We start from the raw sequence: 12,514 nt of genomic DNA, 5'->3' as shown, positions 1-12,514 counted from the left end.
ATTCTTTTTATTATTTCAATGTTGTTTAGCAGGGTGACTGTTAATCTGCTTGTTTTTGTTTTGCGAGCAAGCCGAGCACGTTAAGTATTGCAGCAGGTAGAAAAATTCTCGATCCCCGGGGTCTCGATCGTGCTGTGAAAAGTGTGATGTAAGGTATAGATTCTCTAGTGATTTCAGTGGCGTTAGATTTCAAGTGTAGTTTCACGTGACTTTTGATGACCTTTGTTGTAAACAAACGAACCTTCAAAGTTCGGACATTGTTCTCTGCCATAACTGTAGTTGTACGAACTACAACTCGCTATTTCACGTTCGCGCTAACCTATAAATGTTATTTCCCTATCGCTGTTTGAAACTCGACAAGTTTAAGGTTCAAAAATTTCTAAGCAGAAGAATAAGAGCGATTTTATGGCCAAGAGCATGGCAGAAATGTAGCAATGAGGAGTGCTTGTAGTGGAAATTCTCGCCTCAGCAGCTAAAATGGTTGGATCACTCACCGTTTCTGGGAACGGAGTCATCTTTCTACCGACGCTCAAAAATAAATAAATAAACACTCGAATTTTCAAGCGTTACTTCAACACTCGACGAGGACGACTCGATTTTCACTCCATGACTCAAAGAGGACTAGATGACTCTGCGAGGATGACTCGGTGAGACACGGTTGACTCGACGAGGACGACTCAACGAGGCGATGACTCGACGAGCATGACTCGGTGAAGTTGACTCGACGAGGACGACTCAACGAGATGACTCGACGAGGACGACTCGACCAGGCAAGATGTGTCGACGAAGACGGATCACTCACCGTTTCTGGGAACGGAGTCATCTTTCTACCGACGCTCAAAAATAAATAAATAGATGGATCACTCACCGTTTCTGGGAACGGAGTCATCTTTCTACCGACGCTCAAAAATAAATAAATAGACGTGAAGGCTCCTCAAGACTCGACGAGGACGTCTCGACTTCACTTTATGACCTTACGAGGATAACTCTATAACACAGGATGACTCGCCGAGGATGATTCGATGAGGCACCATTACTTGACGTTGACTCGACGAGGACGACTCAACGAGGGTGACTCGACGAGGGTGACTCGACGAGGAGACGACTCGAAGAGGACGACTAGGCGAGGATCACACGACGAGGCAAGATGATTCGACGAGACTACTCTAAGTCATAACCAGAATCCCAGAAGTAGTCAGGGTTGTTTGTGAGGGACATTTGTTTTGCGAACTGTGTTGACGAGTTTATTTTTTTTTTTTTTTCAATCATTTGAAATGTTCAGTCTATTATTAATGACATTTATTGCCAATCCATTGTTCTTATTATTATATTTATATTTAATTATTTATTATTGTTCTCATTTCATTTAGTATAATTATATTGTCAGCCTTCTTGCCTGCCAATTTTGTAACCTGAATGATAATGGTGTTGATGGTTTTCTCCATTTTATTTCAAGATCACCAGTTTAATGCAACTAACTGCAGGCATAAACATTCATGCGCTTTCTCTCCTTGCGTTCAAATTTATTTTTCCACCTTCTAATGCTTACAAAAGACTATTCTAACGGTTATGGGAGTCCCGAAAATCTTGAGAATGAGTTAGAGTCACTATTTAAAAGAGCTGTGTCGCCAAATTTACAGCCAAATTGAGTGAAACATAAAAAATTAACTGCTCAAAACATGAAAAAGCGGGTATAAATAACAAAGCAATAACATGTGGAGTAGAGGAACGGATGGAGAAAGGTGAAAAACATTTAGTCAGAAATCAGGAAGGTTTTTATCTATTGCTTCTGTACCAGAGAATATCTGTCAGATAAGGGTCTGACATTGTCCGCGGATTAGGATCTAAAAGTGGGATAAAATTTTGTGGTTTTAAAACCTGTAAATACAATACAATTATATATCTTCAACTTACTCCATTCTCCAAACGGTGAAACTTGCAACAAAATGAAACTGAAAAATTACCCTTACTATAATATATAAAATCCCAATCTATTCAGTTTCTACTATCAGGTCATGGGCTTTCCTCGTCGCATTTGTGAATTAAACTCAGGATAGACACATAGACGGTATAATTTCTTCTTCCTTTATTTAGCACTAAGCTTGCCTTAAATTAAAAAAAAATGTAACCCTAATTTTTAAGTAAGTTCATTGGCAAGTTAAAATTAGCCAAGAACCTAATGGGGAAAGCTCTTTCGCCATGATAATGATTATGTATTTAAATTAATACATTTTCTAATTTATTTGACGATGATCATACAGATGGCATTAGTTGTGCATGCGAAAACTATGATGTAAACTTTGCAAAATTCCCACTTCAAATCAGAAACGCATTATACTGTTGTAATCATGAAAGGCAAGTGACAAAATGTCAAATTTGAACTCTTAGGGCCTTTTTTCATGAAGGTGGGGGGATCCCAGGAAGGTGAGGTAACCCGCCTGCCCATATAATCTCTCATTTTAATTTGATTAACAATAGAAAGCAACAGGACTAAAAGTTGCAGCAAGAGCAGCAAGTGAGAGCAGAAAAGCCAAAACACGTGGTTTGCCAACATTTTTCTCGTTCACGTGTTAAACGGGTAGTAAGATTGCATGTAGAGGAGGGTTTTTTTCTAACCCCACCCAAGCGGGTTACCCCATCTACCTCGGGTCCCCCACCTTCTTGTACTGTCAAACTCAGAAAAAGGTGAACGCCTGGAAATTTTCGCGCGCGCCCGGTACTTTGAGGGAAAAAGAAAACAAGCTTAGCAACTCGACAAATAGTGTATAACACAATCTAGGATTCAGTCGTCATCCAAACGAAAAACAACGACGGTCAAAGCTGTTGGCTCATTGCAAAGTGGAAAAAATGGAACTGTTTCCTTGCGTAAACTAATTAGATCATTTAAGCGCACATTTGTTCATTTGTCTATTCCATCTGATTGGTAATTTAATCTGATTGGCAATCAACTGCCATGCTTTCAGCACTAACAGGACAGTACGCGCGCACTTAAATGGCCTTTTTTTCACTGCTTGGAATTTCTTGTGTTTTGGTTTAAAAATAGAGCCTTATATTATCACAAATTTTCTTAAAGTTAAGATTAATCGGTAGGAGAACTTCATGTAGTCTAATTCGGTCTGTAATCATACTAAACAATTATTGGATGAGGTTTTTGTTATAATCAAGGTCGAGGTAAAAATCATACACCGTAGTCATACATGACATGATTACCCGTGACGTCGTGTGTAGATGACGTCCCAAGCGCTGCTTTCGAAATCTCACTGCACGCTTTCGGCCAATCACAAATGAGATAGTGAGTTGAATGTACAATAACAGACCAAATTGGACTCCACTCTGTCCTCTTCCTATTAAAAATTAAACACTTAAGAAATCGGAAATTAAAAACTGCCAAGCATCATTCTGTGCCCACTTCATTCTTTGACTTCTTCCTCCTTTTACGCTTCTTCTTGGTTTTTTCGTTGTTTTCCCCTATGAAAAATAAAAGAATTAATCTTACATCGCCATATTTAACCGCCAACGCACGGGTTGTTTCCAACTCTCCAACCAGCTTTCTGTTATAGGTCACTACCGCTATAAAAAATTACTGTAATTTAATAATCTAAAGTACCAGTAAATATTGATTTTCGAGACTGCGCAAGGTAGGTGTGCATCACATTGGAATACTTAAGAGTGAAAGAAGGAAACCCTAGGCACGAAGTACAGAAACTGATTTCTTTTTTTTTTTGATAAATCGCTCATTTCATGTCCTAAGCATTTATACTGTGATCATCAACAACCAGCTACAACGTAAACAAAAACAATATTCTAACGAATGTGCCATTTTTTTTGCACGGAAGAGAAAGAAAAAAAAAATCTAGCAACAAATTCCCAGTAACATTTACTGTACCTTTCTCTGTGACACCAGTTTCCCCTTTTCGCCTCTTTGCCTCAGGTGGACCTTAATGTTTAATACCAAAAAAAAAAAAAATACTATCACCAAAAACTACATATTCAGTTTTTTTACTAGGTAACGTTGGCATTTTTAAAAAACGTTGTTATGGTGAGGAAAATGGTTTGACTTGTTTTGTTGTACTGTGAGAATGACAGCTAAAGGTATACAGAAAATTGAACTAACTTAATTCCATCATACCTACACCTCCCATTGCATCATCATCCTTTCTTTCATCTACAAAGTCATTTAAATAGACAATATAAGAAAAAGTCCAAAGAAAATCAAGTAACCTGAATTTTTAATATACACGTAACCTACTGATAAAGAAATTTAATGTGCATGAGTAGACTGTTCAAATTCAGCTCCAAACGAACTATCAAACGAAATGAAATGGCTCATTGACTTTTATGAATCTTCATCTTTTGACAACCTGTTTATTACTATTGATCTAGGATTGCTTTATAAACTAATGAGACTTGAAGGACTTGAAGGACTTGGACTTGAAGATTTCATTAATTTCCACGTCACCACGTCATATCACGTATACAAACGTTATCTTTGGAAGTCTTACCGGGTAAGGTTGAGGACAAATCCTCAGGGCCCTTTGGCAATGATCCTCTTAAGGAAACCTGTGCAAAACAAGGACGCAACATCAGCCCACTGTACACACTGCGTAGTTTCTATGTGATGTTTCTTAATCTAAACATAAACTAGACCAATACTAGAAGGCTTTCTAGTTTATCATGATACTGTTGTAATCATGAAAAGCAAGGTGCTAAATTTCCAATTTGCTATTACTATTACTTTACTATAACTATTATTATTATTAATTTAAATATTACATTTTTTGTCCAACGTACAGTCAACGTGCATAGGGGAAGACAATTCAGAGACTTTTCTGAGTACAGTGGTACTGTATTCCATAGGCCTTAGAGCAATAATAATTACCTCAGAATCAATGAGTACAAGCATTTCTTCCTCTTCCTGTACAAGATAATAATCACACCACTTACAGTTAAGACATGGACTGTTCTTTTCGATGTTACATAATTTTTGTGTAAGGGTTAGAAACCTCAAATATATCTTTCTGTAGGAACCAGGTGATCATTTAATGATACTTTACTTGGCTTAAATTATCACTGTTCTCTTGCTACCCTCTAGCATTTAATGTCACCTGCATCTTCCTTGTCTGACGGTGCTTATGTCCTCCATTGAGGCAAAAAACAATAATAATAATAATAATAATGAATAATTTTTTCTATCTTCACTTATAATATATAGGATTTTTTTTGTTCTCTAATGAAGGACGACGGGTTTCTTTTGTAACGGATGGAATTGTAGATAGTGTTTTTGATGAATTAATTAGATTTTTTGTAACAGCAGGTTGATTGTAAATAGGATTTTAATTGAGGTTTTGCAATAAAGATTCTTTTCATAATAATAATCATAATAATAATAATAATAATAATAATAATATTTTCATGTGTAGATATGTGTACTGAACACTGTTCATGTACCGTAGATGGTATAGATACACTGGGTGGGATTTGTTAAGCCTTATGGGCCTATTAATCTATTAGCCTGGACCTTCTATTGTGAAACAGCACCAAAACCCTTATCCTTGGCCCACTACTGTGTACCAGGATTTGGGTATCTTTGAATGGGTGTGAGTAACTTTAAAAAAAAAAAACTATTGTCAATTTGCTATTCAGGTTGCAGGGAAATTTCCAACGCATTTCCGGTAAACAGCTCTTTAAATATATAAGGAGGAAGGATAAACAAATTATCAGCGTTACACACCACGGTTTGATTACCTTTGTGACACAGGATATGGCTCTGTGATATCATTGCCTTGGGATATTAATTTTACGATGTTTGTCTTCAATTATTGTTACATGTATCTCAAGCAATACATACATAAGTGGGTAACTTGTTAAAAGGGTTGAGTGTTGACCAGACTAGTTAATCTTCCCAGAAAAATTGGTTTGTAATTTCACTATTCACCATTGTCTCGATTCATTGTTTAATATTAATATACTCACTCGCTCCTGTAAGTGGAGGACACAGTGCTCTTCAACAGGGTCCTCTGGTTTTTTTAACCCTCCCCCTCCATGCAGGGTAAAAAAGAGGGGCCGGCCATCCGGGTAGCCAACCCAGTCATAGACTGCCTATAAAAAAAAAAGCAAAAAAGTTTTTTAGTAATTTATCTCAATAGAAGGTTTTTTTTAAGGCAATTAAAAGAATCCATCTCTTTTAAGTTGAAATGACGGTCACACATGGTGGATTGATTTGTCAGGAGGTAGAGTAACATGTAACAGTACCTGTATTTTCTATATTTTAAAAGTTCGAATATTCCCCTAGATACATATGTAAACTTCAAATTAGCAAGAGCTTGTACCTGAAAACATGATTCCTTCTTGATGTAGCGGCTAATGCGCTCATCATTCGGCATTTTGACAATAACATGCCAACCACTTTTGTCTTCATTCAACACCCTTCTGTGCCTTGCCTCTCTTATAGCCCGCTGCAAAGGGAAAACAAAGTATAATATTCTAATATTCTTGCGGTTTTGAGAGAGTTCCTACTCACAGAACATTTTTTTAAAGAGAGCAGATAGTTCTACAGGCAAGCTCACTGAAATAAAACTACCCTAATTCTTCTAAAAATTATTATTAGTCCGCACTTTTATTTGAAATACAGCTTTCCATGCCCATTCTAGATTCTTAAATGAAAAATTGAGTTCCTAGTTTTAAAAATGAATCTTTACTCCTATCTTCTTCCATCTTAAAAAAAAGAAAGAAAGAAACTCATGTTATTAAACAAAAAGGAGGAGAGACTGGGGCTTTTTTCCCTCATCAATTTTTAGTCCATGCGCAACTTCGCTAGCCCTTCCCACTATCTGAATGTCTGGCACAGGCTACTGGGGATCAAACAATGTTAATATTGTCAGGTTAATTTCTTACAAAAGAAAGGTGCTGGGTTCAAAACCCTGCATCTGGGACTCACACATGCACTATTGTAGCTTTGTCAGTCCCAGCTGCTAGTTTATTATAACTGGATTCCTTAAGAAGGAGCATTTTTCTGCACCAATTCCAAAATGATTGATTTTAAGCCTGTGATTGAAAATGATTTGAATTTTTCAACCTTTGTATATTGTATGCAAGATATTGATTTACCTCAGTAGTTCTAGTCTCATCATCTTCTTGCTGGAAATAAATAGAAAGTTGAAATATTAAGTACAATGTATAACATTTTTTTCCATCAATTTTGAGGTCCTAAAGCTTCGCTTTCAAGATAACAGCAGAGTTGAACTTTTTTTCCCATTTTAGGTTGCAAATCTAAAGGATTTTTCTTTGAAGATAGTTCATAGATAGACAGCAGACAACAAGCCCAGTTTCTTTGTTTTAATTCCACATACCACAGTTATTGGTACGAACTAACTTTTCATTGATGGACTCAACTTCGGGTCAACATATATATTGACTGTGGTTGACACAGTCATAAACTGAATTTGATAGTCTTATTGAATTAATGTCTCATTGTGATTAATGGAAATTATCCAAAATTGCCTCAAAAATAGTGACTTACCTCACAAGTCTCCCCTTTTTCCTTCTAAAAGTAATAAAAAGACAAGTAAGAGTGACCCTTTTTGTATTTTATTTCTTTTTGTTTTTTTGTTTACATTTTTTGTTAGTATCCCCTAAACAGAGGTGCATGTTCTATGCTGCAGTACTGCTATCTGCAATTAATTTGTGTTGGGGAGCATGAACTAATGTAGCAATAGGCAAGCTATTTAATTTATTCAATGAAAATGGTCATTTGTAATTCCTTAATTCTTTGCACAACAAATGTTTACTCATGGCACTTCACACTGTGTTTGTTTGGTATATGCCACAACAAGTAAAAAGAAATGATGCATCGACGCATAGCACTCTAGTTAAATAGTAGTGAAACCTTTACCAAAACTATTAGTTTCAGTGTTTCGCAGATATTTACCACACCATAGGTATTAAATTTGAAGCCTTTGAATATTTCATCCACAGGGATTCCATTTTCTGATATTAACCAGGTCAACGCAAAAAAATAAATACAACAGGTTGTATTGAATGACTCACTCACCTCATGAATGTTCTCCTTTTCATTCTAAAAGTAAAATTAATTGGAAAAACAAAACAATAGGTAAACATAAGAATAGTTTCTATAGGTAATAGCATGATTAGTAGTGATATTTGGCATAAATACCACGAGTGATATTTTATACGTAATTTCACAAGCTGTTAGGCAAGTTAAATTTGAGACAATTTTGAAATATCACAAGTTGTATTTACATGTATGTCAAATATCACATATCATGCTATTGATTGTTTGTACTACTATCCACAAAAGGTTTGTAATTTCAATTCACATGTACGTATTTCAAATTAAGCTGAAGTATCACTGCTCTCAGCCAATCAAAATGCAGAAATTTCTCGTGTAGTAGTATAAGTGCCATTATATAGCTGAAGAACTGATTACTATATGTATTCATGCTCTAGGCTCCACTAGTTGAAACTAAGAGGTGGTAAAAATTTCAAAAGAAGCTATTTCATGAAATTAACCTTCTTCTCTCTGTCCCTCCTCAATGATTCATCCAGCTCCTTCTTCTGTTGCAGGAGAAGGTCTCTTCTCTGATATTCTCTGTCACTATCATAAGGATGAGATAAACATTACTCTTGACAAATATCATTAACTCTGGATTGTAAATGGAATCAAAATTCTCCAGTGACTGTAGCACCCATTGGATCTTCTTATGAGATGTACTGATGTATGTTTGTAAACTTGAGCTTTTAACACAGTGTCACAGATAAAAAATAACGATAATAATAATAATAATAACAACAACAACAACAAACCGGTCGGATCTTAGTGAGCCCAATGCTGCCTCTCCCCTCTCTATCGCTTCTCTCATCCCTCTTACATCCTGAAGGGACTGCCCTGTAATTGCATAAAGGAAATTGACTTACAATCGTTATCATCCTTTCTTTCCTGGATTCCCTTGTTAAGAAGAAATTAAAATGACGTGTAAATTATGCTTTTTAGTTGCAGAAAATATTATAAAATAGTCATGGTCTGTGAAAACAACAGATCAAAAATTCAATGATAACTTATATTCGTGTAGTAATTTATTACATTAATCAAGGTGCCAATGCATGTAACCTGGTTGCCTTTTGCCTAGTTTACTATTTACCTACATTCTTTATAATGTATATTTTTATTAAGGAGCAAGCTTTTGATCAGTAAGACAAGACAGTAGAATACCAATGTATTATGCCTTGTGCAGGGTACAAAATATAATCTTGTTGAGGAATTTTTTTTTAATCTTACCTGAGAAGCGTTCCACAAGAACTGGATTCAGAGGTGATGTCGAGGGGGCAACAACAAACACCTCAGAATCTTTATTGTTGTCCCCAAATTTTTGTTTCACTAAAAAGAAATACAAAATCGTCCACATCAAAGATAGTATATACTGATAAACTTCCAAATTATCTATAAACTAAACTATCACTTGACAGTACATATTGTAGTCAAGTCTATGGTCAAGTGAGCATTTGATCATGTTGAAGATCTCTGTTATTCTTCTTATTATTTTTTCCTTCAAAATATAAAACTAATTTTTTTTTTCATGCATAGAAACTATAGACAAAGCCATGGATAGATAGTACACAAAAAACCATCTTTCGATCATCTCTCTTTAACTAAAAATGGCGGCCACACATGTACAGTTTTACAACAACAAACACCTCAGAATCTTTATTGTTGTCCCCAAATTTTTGTTTCACTAAAAAGAAATACAAAATCGTCCACATCAAAGATAGTATATACTGATAAACTTCCAAATTATCTATAAACTAAACTATCACTTGACAGTACATATTGTAGTCAAGTCTATGGTCAAGTGAGCATTTGATCATGTTGAAGATCTCTGTTATTCTTCTTATTATTTTTTCCTTCAAAATATAAAACTAATTTTTTTTTTCATGCATAGAAACTATAGACAAAGCCATGGATAGATAGTACACAAAAAACCATCTTTCGATCATCTCTCTTTAACTAAAAATGGCGGCCACACATGTACAGTTTTACATGTAATATTTAACATAGATTTCTGTACTTATAATCTCAGGAATTATTTGTTCTATTTTTCACCTGGTAAATACATTTGCAAACAGAGATATCAATGAAGTTAATGTAATACAAACTGCTGAGGCACAAAATTGTAACATAAATTTCTTGACGACTTGATCACAAGCATATTAATCACCTTGTCTTCCATTTATTGACTCTGCCATCCCCAACCAAAAATAAACATCATTAGCTTCGGAGATGCCATTCAGAAGCCTTTGGGAAAACAAGAAACCCTTGATGTTATTTACACATGTTGAAATATTTTGTATTTGCGATTACTAACAATAAGGAACTATAAATTCTCTTTATGGATGAGTAAATAAAATGAAAAAAAAAATAAAATGGATGAGTAAATAATAGTTACTCTAGCAGTGACAGGTGGCTCCTGCAAGGTGTTATTCGTTCAACTTATAATATAGTAAATTTTAATTATTTAGAAAAATACTTTGCAGTACTTGCATAAGGTCGGATAAATGGTCAGAATTAATCAAAACCACTCTCAAGTTCAAATTCTTAGCCAAGTTATTCAGAAAGAATGACAGAGCCATCATCATTCCAAATGGATCCATTTTTTTTTTTTTAATTGAAACAGTGAACTTGCTAGATATTATTCAATGTAGTGTAACCAAAAATTTTACATCTAAACGGGCTTTGGCTCACACCATCCAAGTAGATAGTGATGCCCACCATAAAAGTCACGCCCTCTGTTTTATATATCTATACGTGGTATGGGTTTGAAATTTATGCAGTGATACACTCAACATTTATAGTTTGTAAAAAGACTAAAATTTTCCAATAGAATTAGTGTTTGTAGTCACCTTGCAAGATGACTATCATTTCCTTGATGTGACATTATCACTAAAACAATTATCTTTCCATCTTGGGAAGCTTGATGGCATATCTACATGATTACAAATTGAATAAAAAAAATAATATTAATATAGTTTAACTAGTCCTTGCCTTCTTTTCACACCAAAAAAAAAAAAAGTAAATAGGCACTCGAATTTTCAAGCGTTACTTCAACACTCGACGAGGACGACTCGATTTTCACTCCATGACTCGACGAGGACTAGACGACTCTGCGAGGATGACTCGGTGAGACACGGTTGACTCGACGAGGACGACTCAACGAGGCGATGACTCGACGAGGATGACTCGGTGAAGTTGACTCGACGAGGACGACTCAACGAGACGATGACTCGACGAGGACGACTCGACGAGGCAAGATGTGTCGACGAAGACTACTCGATGAGTCACGGCAAGGGATACTTGAACCTGGTAGTCAGGGTTGTTGACAATTGAAAGGGACATTTGTTTTGCGATATTTCTTCTTTTCCATTATTTTAAATATTAAATCTTCATTGAAATTATGGTCATTTATCCCATTTTTATTCGGCTGTTTTATTTAACTCATCAATCCATCGTTCTGAATACTAAAGTTTCATTTCATTTTCATCTATATAATTATTATAGGAATACACAGTACTAACGTTATTGGCGGTCTCATAAGCGCGTTAACACGTTGGATCAGCCTGTAAACCCAACATTATTTTTTCTCGTTTCTAAGAAATATGTTCTAGTGTTTCCAATGTACATGTTGCAGAGGGTTACCTATTTTCTGGCAGTAGCAGGAATAGTTGTAAGAAGTACAAAATTGGGAAGATTATCATTCAGAAAATACCTGCATGCAAGAATCTAGTGGTTTAAGAACTTTCTGGCAGAAATTTGCCATCCTAATACTCAAAAATATACTGAATATATAACAACCTTTTTAGTGCCAAAAACGAAAGAAATCAAGCAGGTTCTTAAAAAAGGAGTTTGAAGTTTGCAAATTGATAAGACAAGAAAATACTGTACCAAACTGTACCACTGTGAGTCTTGTAATTCCAGAACAAAAACAGGGTTATAAAAACTACAGATTGTAACTGTCTTCATGGACCTTGCTGAAAGGCACCAAACTCAAGTTCCTTTATAGACTTCAAAAGTGTAGGTTCTTACACGCAGATTTGTACTGTAACCGATATGATTTTCTATCAAAGCTTATACATTTTTTAAAATAGTATTGAAAAATCCACAATAATTAGTGTAATTATTGTAACAAGGCTGTGTTCTAGTTGATATTGAAGGGAAACCCAGAGCTCTGAACCTGTGAAATCCAGAGTGATTTTCCCGTTGTTCAAGAGCAAAAAGAGGGTGCCAGGGGCTTTTGGGTACTGCTAGAGCACAGCCCTGAATATTTATATAATATGAAAAGAAACTACTCAACTTCCTCCAATTTTTTCTTTTTTTATTTACAATTGTCTTCTTCTTTTTTTTTTTTTTTTTGACAAATTATCCTTAATACTTTAACGAGCACCCTGGGAGCAATTTTGAAGCAAAACTGACATTCCAGCACCAACGATATCAGATAGGTTCACA

At 35.4% G+C, this 12,514-nt stretch overlaps 1 protein-coding gene across 1 annotated transcript; it reads right to left on the bottom strand.

Moving 5' to 3' along the window:
• Nucleotides 1–1,883: 1,883 nt before the first annotated feature.
• Nucleotides 1,884–10,993, bottom strand: LOC140926714 (uncharacterized). Its single transcript, XM_073376419.1, has 15 exons — nt 10,915–10,993; nt 10,233–10,309; nt 9,296–9,394; nt 8,824–8,905; nt 8,530–8,614; nt 8,051–8,074; nt 7,520–7,543; nt 7,108–7,137; nt 6,330–6,455; nt 5,974–6,099; nt 4,880–4,915; nt 4,503–4,560; nt 4,130–4,165; nt 3,887–3,937; nt 1,884–3,468 (listed from the first exon to the last, which is right to left on the bottom strand). Exons 1-15 carry the CDS (start codon nt 10,947–10,949, stop codon nt 3,395–3,397), a joined length of 963 nt encoding a protein of 320 aa, XP_073232520.1. The 5' UTR covers nt 10,950–10,993; the 3' UTR covers nt 1,884–3,394.
• Nucleotides 10,994–12,514: the final 1,521 nt, after the last annotated feature.

Source organism: Porites lutea, chromosome 2 (assembly GCF_958299795.1).
Source record: "Porites lutea chromosome 2, jaPorLute2.1, whole genome shotgun sequence".
Lineage (NCBI taxonomy): Eukaryota > Metazoa > Cnidaria > Anthozoa > Scleractinia > Poritidae > Porites > Porites lutea.
The sequence above is the reverse complement of the archived record's forward strand: the minus strand, read 5'-3'. Positions and strand labels throughout refer to the sequence as shown.

Coding starts and splice junctions, on each gene's coding strand:
- LOC140926714 (XM_073376419.1), bottom strand. CDS start 10,949: ATGTCACATCAAGGAAATGATAGTCATCTTGCAAG. Junction 7,544..8,050: donor AAAAGGAGAACATTCATGAG/GTGAGTGAGTCA, acceptor TATTACTTTTAG/AAGGAAAAAGGGGAGACTTG. Junction 3,469..3,886: donor AACTGGTGTCACAGAGAAAG/GTACAGTAAATG, acceptor TATTTTTCATAG/GGGAAAACAACGAAAAAACC.